Genomic DNA, 14,971 nt, shown 5'->3' with positions numbered 1-14,971 from the left:
CGAAATTAAGAGAAGTACAGTCCCAGAAGTGCTATATTTTTCCTCAATAAAGATGTGTTCCTTAGTCGTGTGAAATTTGATTCGCTGTCATTACAAATTTATTCAAGTCCTTATCATGGCCTGCACAGCTGATTTTGCAGACATCTGCAACAGGCTCCAGCCTGACAACCCTTAACAGAAAAAGCGCAATAGGATGGATGGATGGATGGATGTGGCTAATATTCATGCAGAAAATCACGAGAAATAAACCCAGGGTCAAGTTATAGGACTGTACAATTGTAATTATAAATTGACAATTCTGAGCCTATTTAATGAACTCAGTCCAGTGTGGTTATATTTTTTATAAGGCCATTAAAGCTTATCATTAATAGCTGACATAAAAATTTTCTGTAGATTCAGCTTCTGCCTTATCCACTCTACCTGGCTGTGAAATTTCAGCTAAGGCAAGTTAAGGACTCCACTTAAATTAAAGACCAAATCTGCACAAAAATCACCAAGGTTTGTTCAATTTGGAAAATATCAAAATAAAAAAATTCATAAAAAATCAGCACATGAAGTTGACGTGAAATTCCCAGCTGATTATGAATCTAGCTGACCACCTCTGTATGTGTGCAGAGTCTCATCACAATTTACTCTAGGATTCCACAGAAAAGGAACAAATCTGTGATGGAGGTTGACTCAAGGAGCAGATAAGACAGTTCTCGTTTGTGGAAGTACAAAAAATGATAAGTGGGAGAGAAAGCAAGGTGGTAGCATAGAATGTTTGTCTGGCAATGCACAGAGAGTCGGTGGGTCTCGGACAGGATGGCCTTGGGGGGACCTTGTTGGGGTTTGGGCTGGCGGGATGTTTCCAGGATCCAGTGGTTGTGGTGAGAGCAAACTGGCATGATTCGTAGGGCAGGCAGGTGGATGCTGGAGAGGCAGTGGCTGAGTATTCAAGGATTCTTTATTGTCGTTCACACCACATTTGCATGCAGTGGAAAAAAATTCTGTCTCAGGTCCCAGTGACAAGGTCCCGTCATAACAAACAGACTCAAGAACAGTTTCTTCGCCAGAGCAATCACCACCCTGAACTCACACACTCACCCACTGTAACTGTGCAATATTATATTATTCATACTGAACAATATCTGACATTCCTATATTGTGTAATATCCAGTATTCATTCACTAGTGCAATATTCATTCACCAAGTGCAATATTCATCATCTTCATTATTATATGTATACACATATTTACTTTTCTTACAATGTACAGATGCACCAATGTATGTATATATTTTTATACATTCTATTTTTTGTATATTTTACACATTGTTTATTTCTGTATATCTCTTGATTATATTGATCATACTAGATTATAATATTTTTATTTTAGAGAGTTTGATTTTCTGTTACATGGCACTGAACAGGAGTGGCCCTCCAATCTCATTGTACATCCTGTATAATGACAATAAAGGCATTCTATTCTATTCTATTCTATAAGCAGCCTTACCAAGGCCAGACAGCTGCCTAGACTTCCTTAATTGCAACGACAAGCCAGGTATCTCCAGGTCCAATTCAGAGAAACCCCAGTGTCAATAAGTCAAATGTGTGTGTCCTCTATTGACAATACGGCCAGGCATGTCATCTTCCACGCCACACAGGAATCCATAACGTAGTCAGCTGGAATGTCAATTGATAAGAGGGAATAGAGTTCTCCTTCCCCCAGTCTCCTCATGGTGAAAATTTGATCAAAACAATGGCTGTGAGAGACCAGCTGACCAGATCCATAATTATAAATTCCAGTTCGGAAGTTGTGTGAAGAGAGGCTCTAAAGCAGCAAAGCAGGGGAAAAAGGAAGGCTGGGGAGAGAAGAAAAGTGCGACCATCTCCGCTGAGAGCTGAAGAAAAAAAAAAAAGAAAAAAAAAACTCCAGAGAGAGAGGCCCGAAATGTGTGTGAGAGAAAAAATAAAAAACTATATTAAAATCATCAGGAATGTTTTTTTTTTTTTTTTACAAGACTTACCTCCATTATCTTTGAATGGCTGTTTGCAAAAATAACAGATAGTGTAGAAAGAATTAGCCATAAACTCACTCTACATGATCATCTATTGGTTGCGCTAATGAAATTAAGACTGGGCCTAAGTAATATTGATTTAGCCTATAGATTTAAGGTATCAAAAACCACCATATCAAATATTTGTAGAAGCTGGTTACCTGCCATGTCCATAATACTCAGGCCACTCATTAAATGGCCAAGTAAGGGGGCCTTATCAAAGAACATGCCAAAAATCTTCAAGAGAAACCTCAAAAGATGCAGATGCATCATAGATTGCACTGAAATTTTCATTGCTAGACCCAGTAATCTGACTGCCAGGGCCCAGACATGGTCAAATTATAAAGACAACAACACCATTAAATATTTGATTGGCATTACTCCAGCTGCAGCTATTTTATTTCTGTCACCTGGTTGGGGTGAGCGGGTTTCAGACAAGCAGATAACAAAGGAGTCAGGGTTTTTGGAACTTTTGGAACCCAGTGATGAGATTCTGGCCGACAGAGGATTTCTAATCCGAGATGAACTCGCGGCTCATGGTGCCACTCTTCGTATACCTAATTTCACAAAAGTAAAAAAGCAACTCTCTGCACATGAAGTGGATTCATCAAGACAACTATCTTGAGTCAGGATACACGTGGAAGGAGTAATAGGACGGTGGAAGAACTTTAAGATTCTGCAAACAGTAATTCCAGTGTCTCAAGTTAACATTTTAGATGATGTTGTGACTGTGTGTGGCACTCTCACAAACCTCTGCAAGAGTGTTGTTCCCAAAAAAGCCAAAAAATGAGTGCATTCTATGATTTATTGTGATTTCACATACAGCACTGCATTGTTAATAGTTTGAACATGTAACATTGTTTTGGTTTTCCTCTCAAAATTATTTCAATCTGCAACTATGAATCCATTAGTTATTATTAAATAAATATACAATTTGAAAAATTTGCTTCTTTCCTCCTGTGTGACAGTAACCTATCTTTGGATTGTGCACAGAACAAAACTTTTTTTTCTTTTTTTTTTTACAATTTTCTGACATGTTAGAGACCAAACCACCAATCAATTAACCTAGAAACTAATCAGCAGAACAAAGAAAAAAAATAACTGTAACCCTAAAACTTTTCAAATGATGCATATTGTCTGAATGTGTCATTGTATTCATGAATAAGGTGTTATGGTTTGAGAACACAATTAGAAAGTTTCAACATTAGCTGCTAACTAATGTTTATAAGGACAATCTCCATACACATTCACAGACAACTAGACAGTGCAATATCACTTTTGTTTGTAGTGGTATAAACACAGACTTTAATTCCAAAATGAGATACCAAATGAGATCTATGACTTTGCTCAAAACTATTTACAGGTATCCATCAGTCCGACTAGAATAGTAAAATATCTATAATGGGCATGTATTATTATTTTGAAAAGAAAGTTTAAATATGTCTTGTTGAAGTGAGGTGTATCTAAGTACAAAGAGTAATAATAACAAACAGCTTAAATATAAGGAAAAGGTCACAGATTAAATTACATTTTTGATATAATCAATGAAGACATTCAGGCCTCAACACATTCCTGACACAACCATGTTGCTGGCCTCCGTCTGATCTGTACACAGCTGTAGTGAAAGTGGCTGCTGCAACTGACACAGTCGATTGTTTTGCCAAAATCAGGCCTTCCACAGAGTTTGCACGCCCTCTGCATCTCCAAGGCTGGGTCGTATCTTCTTGTCAGTAGTTCTGGCAACACACGAGGTGAAGACTTTTTGTGCTTTTGGTAAGGTCTCCTGCAGAAGTTCTTGATCTCTTAGGATACGCTGCACAACAAACTCTTTTGTCGTCCACACCATGTGGAGCTGAATCTGGTAGTAGTAAGGGTGTGAGTGTTTCAACACTAATGACTTGTCCCGACAGAACTGTTTATCTTCTGTACTTCCCTGAAGACCCTCCTGGTACTTGTAAGGACATTTTATCTCTACTATACCTTTGCCACAGTACATGTTACTATACCATCTGGGGACGATCCAAGGTGGGGCTCTGAGGGACGCACCTGTAACCCACAAGAGCTCACCCTGGAATTGTGTTCTGTGTCTGAAATAAGTCCCCATGTTAAAAATATTGTGTTCCTTGTTACTGCTTTATAAAAGCAAGATATTTGAATATTGACAATTTTCTATGATATGACTTTGAGCCATGTCTAGATTTAAATATCACTGTTCATGCATGAATGTTCTATATTGCCAGTGTGTTTAATCTGAAGTCTTTTTCAAATACATATTTGGAATTCATCTTTGTCCCTTCTATCATTCTGAAATTGTGACTTCCACTGTCTTAACTGGGACTCCAATTTCAATACACAAGTACGGTGGCCGGGAGGTGCAAATCAAAATTACAAAATCTGAAACACTTTTACAAGTGGCAAAACAAATTTACATTTTAGAAACAAAATCACATTTTAGAAAACAAATTAACAATACGAGAAACACTTTTACAAGTTCAGAAGAAATTAACATTTCAGAAAACAAATTAACATTTCAGAAAACAAATTAACATCACTCGAAACACTTTTACAAGTGGCAAAATCAACCGGAAAGGGTAGGTACTAACTCCAAGGCTGACCCGGAAGTGATAACGGAAGCGGGCATTTCAACCCAAGATGGACAGCAGTCGAGTGGCGTTTTGCCCGTTTTGCGGGGCACATATGAGTAGATTAACGCGGTTTTGTTTTTCTTGTGGACGGTCCTTAGAGTTTTTAAACGGCACAGAACAGACAGAACGACCAGATATGCTGCAGCAGTGCATACGATATTTTAATGAGGGTCACTCATACGCTGTAATCGTAGACATGATGGCATGTTTACACGGTGTACACATCAGCTTAAGGTCGCTGAAAAGCAAACTGAATGATGCCGGGTTATATCGCAGAAAGGATTTGTCCTCTACCGACGTCATAACTAGAGCAATACGAGTGGAACTTCGTGGACCTGGACAGCTGTTTGGCTACCGCATGATGTGGCAGGTACTCAGACAAAAGTACAATCTGCGAGTGAGGAGGGATCATGTAATGAATTTGCTCCGGGAGCTTAATCCTCAAGGGTGCGAGAGGAGAGAACGCAGAAGGTTTATAAGAAGAACCTACCACTCCATGGGACCGAACTATATGTGGCACGTGGATGGTTATGATAAACTCAAGCCATTCGGTCTGGCACTTTCAGGGTGCATCGATGGATTTTCCCGTAAAGTACTGTGGCTTATATGTGGCGCAACAAATAATGACCCATCTGTGATCGCTCACTATTTCCTGTCATGTGTGCGAAACCTCGGTGTCATCCCCATGAGACTGAGAACCGATTGCGGCACGGAGAACGGGACCATGGCCGCAATTCAGTGCACGCTACGCCACCACCACAATGACTACTACTCTGGAGCGTCCAGCCACATGTATGGCTCATCCACAACCAACCAGAGGATTGAGTCCTGGTGGTCCATATTCAGAAAGGGAAGGTAAGTGGTATTCATACTTTAAATTCATTTTGAGTGACCATCGTTTAAACATGGATATGAAAATTATAACACTATATTACTGATTTTTTTATAGGTGTCAGTTCTGGATGGAGCTATTTGCAGACCTTAGAGAAGCTGGATACTTAAATGGGAGTCACGAGCATCAGTGTCTGCTGAGATATTGCTTTGGTGATGTTATTCAGAGGGACTTGGATGAGTGTATGAGACTGTGGAACAGTCACAGGATCCGCCCCTCCAGAACAGCATCATGTCCAGGAGGAGTGCCAAATGAGCTCTACTACTTACCACACAGGTAATACTTTGGTGATAGATGGTATTTTCCATTTTATCATAAATTTAAATGTAATCATATCTTCTCTGTAATATAGGTTTGGCTCCAGAGACTGTGGATTTAAAATCGAAATGACTGAACTGGATGCCTTTCCTGACGTTCATCTGACAAGAGCTCCATGTGGGGACCCAAACATGCAAGAATACTTGGACTTTGCAGTGGAGCACAATCATTTACAGAAGCCAGAACAGTGGCAGTCTTCAACTGAACTATATCTGAAACTAAAAGAAATTGCTCAGCTATGAATTGAAGGGAAGTTTATTGTAATGATGGTGGAACATGTACACAACTTGTCACCCACAGTTTCAGTATTTAAAATTTGGAAATAAATGAATGAAAAACAATTGTCCAAATGCTGTCTGAGGGGAAAAAAAAAAGACATGCTTGCTTACCGCAATTTTAAAGTATTTTAACAAAAGTAACTGCACCTTTAAATGCACATAATACCAACAAAGAACAAAAAACATTTTGAGTCCAAGTTTTCCTGCTTTAACATACCTGATTCAGATGATTGCAGTTTAAAAAAAAAAAAAAAGCCTGTTAATCAGTTATTCAGGATTAGGATCTCTGATCTAAAACGTGCAGGGCATTGTGCCTGGATGACCAGGTTTGAAAAACACTACTCTAATGGTTATCTAGCTATATAGTTTATAGACAACCAAATCCTGGACTATTTTGAATTCCAAAGTCCATTTGTGACTTAAACACACTATATGAATCCAGAAATGGTAATTTCAACAAGTTTGAACATGTATTTGCCATTGGGAGTGGAACGTCATCCAGGAACTCTATTTGTGGCAGTGGTTCCAAGCCAGATGGGGGAAGTGATGTCAGCCCAGTTGCAAACATCAAAATGTCTTCCACAGACACAGCAGCCTCGCCTTCTGCAAAGAAATAAATGTTCAAATATACCAGGCTAACGTGGTTTTCCAAGTAGGTACAAATAAAACCTTACAAACCTTCACAATCAAGGAGATAGTCTGCCCAGCAGGCCAAGGTTTGGCTTTCTTTCAGTCTCCTATTACTCCCTGAAGGGCTGAGTTGAGGTTTGAAGAGTCTCTCAAGCTCAAAGGCAGTCAGTCGCTTTTCACAGTGGCACAGGACAGGGGTCAGCAAAGTAGGGTGTTGCTGTAGTGCAGTCAGGAACTGAAGAGCTGAAAGACCATCTTTGAATCTACAAAGTGAACACACTGTTACACAGATATGTAGATGTTGCACACTAAGGCAAAATTGTTTGTCACAGTGACTGATAACAGATACACGTGCCATGGAGCATTACAAACTAAACATTCCTACATTAAAAAAAAAAAAGAAAATTACATCATTAAAAATATCTTACCTGTCAATTACAGATGAGTTGCGGTCAAAAATATACCACTGGAGGTAGGTGGCCACAATTTCTGTCTTTTCGTCCACAGCAGCCACATGTCTAAGACAGCCTGCTGTCTGCAACATTGTGCTGTGTCTCATGATACATTCTTGTAGAGCATCCAATGTAGCAGCATTCTCAATCTGAAAGACAAAGAGACATACCCAACACATTAAATAACTATGTGTTAATCTTGACCATTTTTATTTAGTGACATATATAGCATGCTGTAACCCTACAATACCATAAATTCATAATTCTGCAAATGTATATGTGTGGGAACTAAACATCATCATTGAACAGTGCAGGAACTATGTTAAACTCTGTCCTACCACACTGGATTTATGTTATCCCCACCTCTCGCAAAGCTTTCCCTATTTCTTCATCAGTTATTAAATTAACTGTTGGTTTGAATGAAGGCTGGCCAGCAAGATACTGTACAAGATCTTCTGACAGGAAATGGGGTCCCGGACCTCCATGTACAACTGAAACTGCAATCATCTGTCCTGCCAGGAAGTATTCATCCTCCCTAACAGCTGTGAATGAATTCATATTGTAAAATGAAAACATACATTATTTACTTTAAGATATTGGGGAAAAAAAAAAAAAAAAAAAAAACATATTCTGTGTCACATATCTGTTTACTAATAACCATCCATTAGTATAGCACATATCTAACCCTATGCATACCATTTGCATTATAGACCAAGAACCGATGTCCCTCTGGTCCATCAAAAATTGGCCGGTCTTTCAGGTGCTTCATTAGCAGAGTTAAAAAATTCTCATCTTGGACCACCTGTGTCAATCCCTTCCTCATAAACACCTGCATCATCGGTAAATCTGACCAGCATGTCACAGTTTTCAGAATATGATGAACGTCTGAAAATGACATTACCTGTCCTGGCTGAATTGTAGCTTGATGTCCCAGTGCATCTCTTAAACACAATGAAAATAATAAAATGATTACCACAATAGTCATATAAGAATGTAAACAAGTACATGACAGATTCCTCTTGGCTGATAAATCATTAGAAAGGTTCTCTCTCTGTGAAAAAGGCTAGATGCAAAAATCTACTTACCTTTCATTTTCAGACTTATCTTTGGGAGTTCAAAAACCTGTGAGGAAAGTGCATAAATTTATCAGCAGTTTCTAATAGCTTCAATAGCTAATTTGTGCCACCACAGTTTCACAGTGAGCCGAATCAGACAGTCCAGTACTGATTACACGATCAGTACTATACAACTTACCTGGACGTGTTTTTGTTCTTTAGCCCGGTGTCTTCCTCTAGGCCCGTAGTTAAAAGACTGACGCTCTTTGGACTTCGAGCTTCGGTATTCCAGGAACTGTTTATATGACGAGCAAGGTTTTTCTGCTGAAATTAACAAAGCTCTGTCTCAAAAAACAAAATGAGCTAACCAATGACACTAATAGCTTTCATTCGTATTGGCTACTTCAGATAGCGAGCGCTATGCTGCACTTACTTTGTTTAGCATTATCCGGCTGTTGACATATCCCCTGTGCCTCTGGACCTTCCGTCTGTTCTGTCCCATTTAAAAACTCTAAGGACCGTCCACAAGAAAAACAAAACCGCGTTAATCTACTCATATGTGCCCCGCAAAACGGGCAAAACGCCACTGAACTGCTGTCCATCTTGGGTTGAAATGCCCGCTTCCGTTATCACTTCCGGGTCAGCCTTGGAATTAGTACCTACCCTTTCCGGTTGATTTTGCCACTTGTAAAAGTGTTTCGAGTGATGTTAATTTGTTTTCTGAAATGTTAATTTGTTTTCTGAAATGTTAATTTCTTCTGAACTTGTAAAAGTGTTTCTCGTATTGTTAATTTGTTTTCTAAAATGTGATTTTGTTTCTAAAATGTAAATTTGTTTTGCCACTTGTAAAAGTGTTTCAGATTTTGTAATTTTGGTTTGCACCTCCCGGCCACCGTAGTAATATGCGGTATAAAAGCGCAATGTAATTCTACGTGCGGCTAGCTTGAGTGCGTCTTCGAAAATGAGGGCTCACTTGACCGCAGTTACTAACGTCGTCCACCCACCCTGTGTTAATACTGCAGGGATCTGTTAGCCAGTTGCCGGTGGTCAAAGTTAACTTGCGGAGGTAGTTTTCTCGATCTTTCGCGGATAATCCCTTAGCGTAGCTTGACAAGCCATTGCATTCCGCCATACTTCCATTTTCAGAATGCGCGCGCATCGCTACCTACGTCATCATTGTTTACGAAGAGTAAATGGGTCTAGACATTAAGACAAAAATAAACAAAACATTAAGTTTTGTTTGTTTATTTTTGAAATAAAAAGATACACTAGATAAAAAGATACACTACAAAACAATTCGTCAGCATAACTGCTTTCAAGTCATTATGATGTCATAAGCTTCCATTCCAGAATCACACAGTAAGGTTTGACAGCGTTCAACATTTAAGCTAACTGATCCAAGAGACAAACACAAAGCATCGAAACTCAAGATAAACAATAGAGAGCAGCCTTCAAATATGGCAAGCTATAATGAGCTCCGTATTAAGAGAACATTGTGTGATGCAATTCTCAAAGTGGGTGATGTCGAATTTCCAGTCCACAAGATCATCCTCTGTAACTGTAGTCCGTATTTCCGGTAAGTTGCTTACTTGATAACAAGGGAAAACTGATGGATTTATGTCCTCAAGATATGTCATTTATGATCTGAGTCTGGGAACAGTGTCAACAAGTGAACTAAAGGAACATGTTAAATCATGGAACTCTTTTCACAGTAAAAAAAATGGTTACGTTTACTAAAAAAAAGTTTAAATAGCAGCAGCAGTAATTAGGCCCGAGCCAACCGAAGGGTCGGCGAGACAATACTGTCATAGTTACTGATATCTGAGCCTCAGCAACTCCTCAGTTTTAGTATTCATGATCACAGTGCCCTTGGGTCTGTAGTTGTGTTGTGGTTTAAAGCTACTTGTACATGACATCATTTACTGTCTTGTTGTCTTCATGCTTTTTCAAATTCTCTGCTGTGTCTCCTCTACCCTCAGGGCTTACTTCACACGCTGGACCGCCCCAGACCAGAAGGTCTTCAAAATATCTGGCCTGTCTCCTGACATGATGAAGCTCATCATTGACTTTGCGTACACTGGCTCAGTTTACGTGACAGAGGACAATGTACAAGAACTTCTGCTAGCAGCCGATCAATTCAATGTAATGGGCCTCGTAAAAATCTGCTGTGACTTCCTTGGGGAGCAGCTCTGCCCAGAGAACTGCGTTGGCATGTGGCAGTTCACAACCATATCCCTTTTCCCCGAACTGCGTGCCAAGGCCTACCAATACATCCTCAACCACTTTAAGCAGGTTGTTGCAGAGGAGGAGTTCCTAAACCTCACTGTGGAGGAACTTGCCGATATCCTTGATAATGATCACCTCGATGTCCAGGAGGACACTGTGTATGACGCTGTGCTTAAGTGGATCGCCCATGCACCTGCAGAACGGGAGCAACACATTTCCACTCTGTTGCCTAAGGTATTACCTTCCATTACTACATTTATTTTGGACTCAGTGCTTCAGGATTTTAGTGATAGTGCTATCCAGACATTTGTTTAAAAAAAAAAAAGAAAGAAAAAATCAATGCAGTAAGGCCACATTAGTCAAGTTGAGTCAATCTAAGTCGATCTGGGTTTAAGGATGCTTTAACATCTTGAGTTCTGCTGAACTTTATTTTCAAGCTCATGAGTTTGTCTTCTCTTGGAAAGCGATAAATAACAAGCAACTTAACTTATCAGTCAAGAGTGACACACATGTACAGGTTAATCTCTGGAGCTTGAAAAAGGCGACTGGACTTCTTTTTGTTTCTTGAAGACGTTTCACCTCTCATCCGAAAGGCTTCTTCAGTTCTCAACCAAAAGGTGGAGAGACCCAAGTATTTAAACCCCTGTGGGCGTAGTCCCCTGGAGGTGGTTATGACCCTCTATTGATCATGTGCGTGAACACATGTGCCCAGGTGTGAAGGGGGCGTGGGTCATATTTAATCAGTGGTTTCAGTTGAAACCAATTTAGGACTCCGCTCCATTGTTTCCTGTGGCCTATTGAGGTCACTGGAACAAAGGTGTGAATGGGGGTTGAGACGTCTGGGAAGGGAGCTCAGGACAGCACTGTAAGCGGGGGAAAGTTGGTGACGTAATCCACCTCCTCTGTTCAATGATGGTTGTTCACAGTGGACATAGATGGCTTCTTTCACTCCTCTTTCAAACCATCTGTTTTCCCTGTCCAAAATGTGAACATTGGCATCCTCAAAAGAGTGCCCTTTTTCCTTCAGATGCAGATGTACTGCTGAATCTTGTCCTGTCGAGGTGGCTCTTCTATGTTGTGCCATTCGTTTGTGAAGAGGCTGTTTGGTTTCACCAATGTAGAGGTCCGAGCACTCTTCACTGCACTGAACAGCATACACTACATCGCTGATCTTGTGTTTGGCGGGTTTGTCCTTGTCCATATGTGTCAGGCTTGTCAGAGAAACTCAGAAGAATTTTCTCCAAGCATGACATCCCAGTATACTTCAAACCAAGTCACACCCTAAGACAAAAACTGGTTCACCCCAAGGACAAACCCGCCAAACACAAGATCAGCGATGTAGTGTATGCTGTTCAGTGCAGTGAAGAGTGCTCGGACCTCTACATTGGTGAAACCAAACAGCCTCTTCACAAACGAATGGCACAACATAGAAGAGCCACCTCGACAGGACAAGATTCAGCAGTACATCTGCATCTGAAGGAAAAAGGGCACTCTTTTGAGGATGCCAATGTTCACATTTTGGACAGGGAAAACAGGTGGTTTGAAAGAGGAGTGAAAGAAGCCATCTATGTCCACTGTGAACAACCATCATTGAACAGAGGAGGTGGATTACGTCACCAACTTTCCCCCGCTTACAGTGCTGTCCTGAGCTCCCTTCCCAGACGTCTCAACCCCCATTCACACCTTTGTTCCAGTGACCTCAATAGGCCACAGGAAACAATGGAGCGGAGTCCTAAATTGGTTTCAACTGAAACCACTGATTAAATATGACCCACGCCCCCTTCACACCTGGGCACATGTGTTCACGCACATGATCAATAGAGGGTCATAACCACCTCCAGGGGACTACGCCCACAGGGGTTTAAATACCTGGGTCTCTCCACCATTTGGTTGAGAACTGAAGAAGCCTTTCGGATGAGAGGTGAAACGTCTTCAAGAAACAAAAAGAAGTCCAGTCGCCTTTTTCAAGCTCCAGAGACTACTATGACCTGGATGACTGAGAATCTACACAGACACATGTACAGGTTAAAGCAGAATAGGAAGACCTGTATATGTAATGTGATTTTATACTAAAGCATTTCTTTCTCCACTTTATGCCCTGGTTCTTTCTAAGCTGCACTGAATGCCTGTTTCAGGCATTCCCCTCAACTCTAGAATTGCTGAAAAGAGCAGCCAAACATAAAACTAAGAAACTATTTAAATTTTAAGTTTGCTTGTTCTTGTAAAGTTCATTATGGTACCACCTTTTCTATGAAATATCAACTATGACTAAGTCATATTTTGTATTCTATGTGTAGGTTCGTTTGGGACTGATGACTGAAGAGTACCTAAGGCAAAATGTGCTGTCCAATAAGCTGGTGGGCAGCAATTTTGCATGCCAATCCATGGTTGATGAGGCCACCAGAGCCATACGTGATATTAGACCCGGTGAGTCTGGCTTCTATCACCCGCTTGCTCGTCCTCGCCTGCCTCATTCCATCCTGCTCGCCATCGGGGGCTCGAGTGACGATCGAACTCATGTCATCGAGGCCTATGATTACCGGAGTGACCACTGGCTCAACTTAATGAACAACCTCGACCATCCTCGTGCCTCCTGTGGAGTTGCCTTCCTCAATGGGTATGTCTACTGCATTGGTGGCTGCAACAGATGGGTGGTTTTGAGCACCGTACATAGATTTGATATGACCACTCGCACCTGGAATGAGGTGGCACCAATGCACGAGGTCCGCTGCAATGTAAGCGTGACTGTGCTGAATGGGTGCATCTATGCCATGGGAGGCCGTATCGGATCGACAATCTACAACACTGCAGAGCGCTATCAACCTGACACCAACCGGTGGACTCTTATTGCACCAATGCGTGAACAGAGGCGCGATGCCAGCTGCACAACACTTAACAACCGGGTGAGAAATTCGCACAGACCTAGAAATCTGTCAGCAAGCATATGGCAATCATCAGTTGTATCTAACTGACCTCAAACTCATCTTTTGCATTTCTGTACATGAATTCAAGAGTGAGATAACAGCAGTAAATTTATTAGCCCACCACCTGATGTAAAGTTTATGTCAGGTGTCCTAAATTAACAGTACTGTAATACCAAAATCATGTTTTGCTGTTTCTGTAATAGTCAATCCACAAACTCTTTATTCAAAATGATATTTTTAAAACTAAACTATAATTATTGTTATTCATTAATTTTCAAATTTACTGTTTTACACAAGAAAGACAGACAGTAAAGCACATAATTATTATTTTTTGATTAAGATGCTAAATTACAGTTATCTGCTTGACTTCCTGAACCCAGCTTTTGTGGTTTAATGTTATGCTTAATTAATTTCACACTTCTCACAGGAGTCCAGAAATTTGGGTATAAAAATATGAAATCAGTTTGTTATTGGCCTTTCAAATAACAACAACCCCCCCCCCCCCCCCCCCCTTTTTTTTTTTTTCTTTTCAGATTTACATTTGCGGCGGGTGCAATAGACACGGGCCCCTGGCCACGGCTGAATTTTACAACGCTGAGACCAACCAGTGGACGATGATCCAGTCAATGAAAAAGCCCCGCAGTGGATTAGGAGTGATTGCATATGCCGGTCAAGTCTTTGCTGTAAGTACATGAAACACTGCTGACACGGAAAAGTAAAAGTATAAATACTTTTTCTTCAGGTTTATTCGTCTTTGTTCTTAATAACACGCTGCAATAGGTGTCACTGCTTTAATAGCTTACTCTCCTGTAGTTGGTATGTATAGCACAGGTAACTGCTTAACTCTATCCAGGCAGCACCCTAAACCAATCTATTTCCAGTAGTGAGACCACACCTAAGGGAATCCATCTCCTGGTGTCTGCTACATGTAAACGGCAACTTTGGGCAATGCTGCAACTTAATTCTCCTGTCACTGTCTGGAGTACATGTGAAAAGCAGCTGAAGTATTGTGAGCAGGTGCCCTGTCTTACAAGGGTGCTGTGAAACTGCTTTCAATTGCATTTAATCATTTTACCCATCAATTTACTTTTAGGTCGGTGGCTCTGATGGAACCAATGATCTTTGCACCGCTGAGGTTTACAACACAGACACCGACGTGTGGAACGAAGTGAAACCTATGTCGACCCCCCGCAGCAACTTTGGCATTGAAGTAATCAACAACCGCATCTTTGTTGCCGGGGGCTGCAACTTACTCGACATTTCATGTGTTGAGTACTATGATGTTTTAACCGGAGTGTGGTCCGCAGCCTGTCCATTGAGCATTCCCCGCCGTGGATTGAGTTGTTGTGTGGTATCCGGGCTTTCCAATTTGGCCGATTACATCGTGCCACGTAATGTCCTGGCAGACGAGCAGGACGAGTCAGCAGCACACTGTTAAAGTCTGTACTGCTATGTATTACCATCTGAGACTTGATAGTCTCAGATGAAGGACTGAAATAAATCTTTAGTGCATC

The 14,971-nt window shown here is 40.9% G+C and overlaps 3 protein-coding genes across 9 annotated transcripts; 2 read left to right on the top strand and 1 right to left on the bottom strand.

The window, feature by feature from the left end:
• The first annotated feature begins 4,510 nt into the window (after window positions 1-4,510).
• LOC115787647 (uncharacterized) lies at window positions 4,511-6,192 on the top strand. The gene is made up of 3 exons (XM_030740409.1): window positions 4,511-5,537; window positions 5,632-5,850; window positions 5,927-6,192. Exons 1-3 carry the CDS (start codon window positions 4,690-4,692, stop codon window positions 6,132-6,134), a joined length of 1,275 nt encoding a protein of 424 aa, XP_030596269.1. The 5' UTR covers window positions 4,511-4,689; the 3' UTR covers window positions 6,135-6,192.
• An 80-nt stretch (window positions 6,193-6,272) lies between these two features.
• Window positions 6,273-11,081, bottom strand: LOC115787657 (G2/M phase-specific E3 ubiquitin-protein ligase-like). Of its 7 annotated transcripts, XM_030740428.1 has the most exons (9): window positions 9,312-11,077; window positions 8,741-8,818; window positions 8,507-8,631; window positions 8,338-8,374; window positions 7,949-8,193; window positions 7,616-7,794; window positions 7,229-7,401; window positions 6,849-7,063; window positions 6,273-6,773 (listed from the first exon to the last, which is right to left on the bottom strand). In XM_030740428.1, exons 5-9 carry the CDS (start codon window positions 8,148-8,150, stop codon window positions 6,538-6,540), a joined length of 1,005 nt encoding a protein of 334 aa, XP_030596288.1. In that variant the 5' UTR covers window positions 8,151-8,193; window positions 8,338-8,374; window positions 8,507-8,631; window positions 8,741-8,818; window positions 9,312-11,077; the 3' UTR covers window positions 6,273-6,537. The 7 variants fall into 7 exon arrangements, 4 of the variants coding, with proteins under 4 accessions (XP_030596288.1, XP_030596282.1, XP_030596283.1 ...); XM_030740422.1 differs by having other exon boundaries at window positions 8,741-11,077; XM_030740423.1 differs by having other exon boundaries at window positions 8,507-8,628; window positions 8,741-11,077.
• LOC115787640 (kelch-like protein 10) lies at window positions 9,562-14,962 on the top strand. Its single transcript, XM_030740400.1, has 5 exons — window positions 9,562-9,883; window positions 10,287-10,767; window positions 12,831-13,436; window positions 13,991-14,140; window positions 14,551-14,962. Exons 1-5 carry the CDS (start codon window positions 9,765-9,767, stop codon window positions 14,893-14,895), a joined length of 1,701 nt encoding a protein of 566 aa, XP_030596260.1. The 5' UTR covers window positions 9,562-9,764; the 3' UTR covers window positions 14,896-14,962.
• The last annotated feature ends 9 nt before the right edge of the window (window positions 14,963-14,971 follow it).

Source organism: Archocentrus centrarchus, chromosome 11 (assembly GCF_007364275.1).
Source record: "Archocentrus centrarchus isolate MPI-CPG fArcCen1 chromosome 11, fArcCen1, whole genome shotgun sequence".
Lineage (NCBI taxonomy): Eukaryota > Metazoa > Chordata > Actinopteri > Cichliformes > Cichlidae > Archocentrus > Archocentrus centrarchus.
Note: the sequence above shows the minus strand (reverse complement) of the source record. Positions and strands in the feature narration are given on the sequence as shown.

What these genes read in the sequence shown, in the direction of transcription:
- LOC115787647 (XM_030740409.1), top strand. Translation starts at nt 4,690, where the DNA reads ATGGACAGCAGTCGAGTGGCGTTTTGCCCGTTTTGCGGGGCACATATG. An exon ending in TCCATATTCAGAAAGGGAAG is followed by an intron (nt 5,538 to 5,631) that starts GTAAGTGGTATT and finishes ATTTTTTTATAG; the next exon opens with GTGTCAGTTCTGGATGGAGC. An exon ending in CTCTACTACTTACCACACAG is followed by an intron (nt 5,851 to 5,926) that starts GTAATACTTTGG and finishes TCTGTAATATAG; the next exon opens with GTTTGGCTCCAGAGACTGTG.
- LOC115787657 (XM_030740422.1), bottom strand. Translation starts at nt 8,150, where the DNA reads ATGTCATTTTCAGACGTTCATCATATTCTGAAAACTGTGACATGCTGG. An exon ending in TAGGGAAAGCTTTGCGAGAG is followed by an intron (nt 7,402 to 7,615) that starts GTGGGGATAACA and finishes TTTGTCTTTCAG; the next exon opens with ATTGAGAATGCTGCTACATT. An exon ending in CTATCTCCTTGATTGTGAAG is followed by an intron (nt 6,774 to 6,848) that starts GTTTGTAAGGTT and finishes ATTTCTTTGCAG; the next exon opens with AAGGCGAGGCTGCTGTGTCT.
- LOC115787640 (XM_030740400.1), top strand. Translation starts at nt 9,765, where the DNA reads ATGGCAAGCTATAATGAGCTCCGTATTAAGAGAACATTGTGTGATGCA. An exon ending in GCACAACACTTAACAACCGG is followed by an intron (nt 13,437 to 13,990) that starts GTGAGAAATTCG and finishes TTTTCTTTTCAG; the next exon opens with ATTTACATTTGCGGCGGGTG. An exon ending in ATGCCGGTCAAGTCTTTGCT is followed by an intron (nt 14,141 to 14,550) that starts GTAAGTACATGA and finishes ATTTACTTTTAG; the next exon opens with GTCGGTGGCTCTGATGGAAC.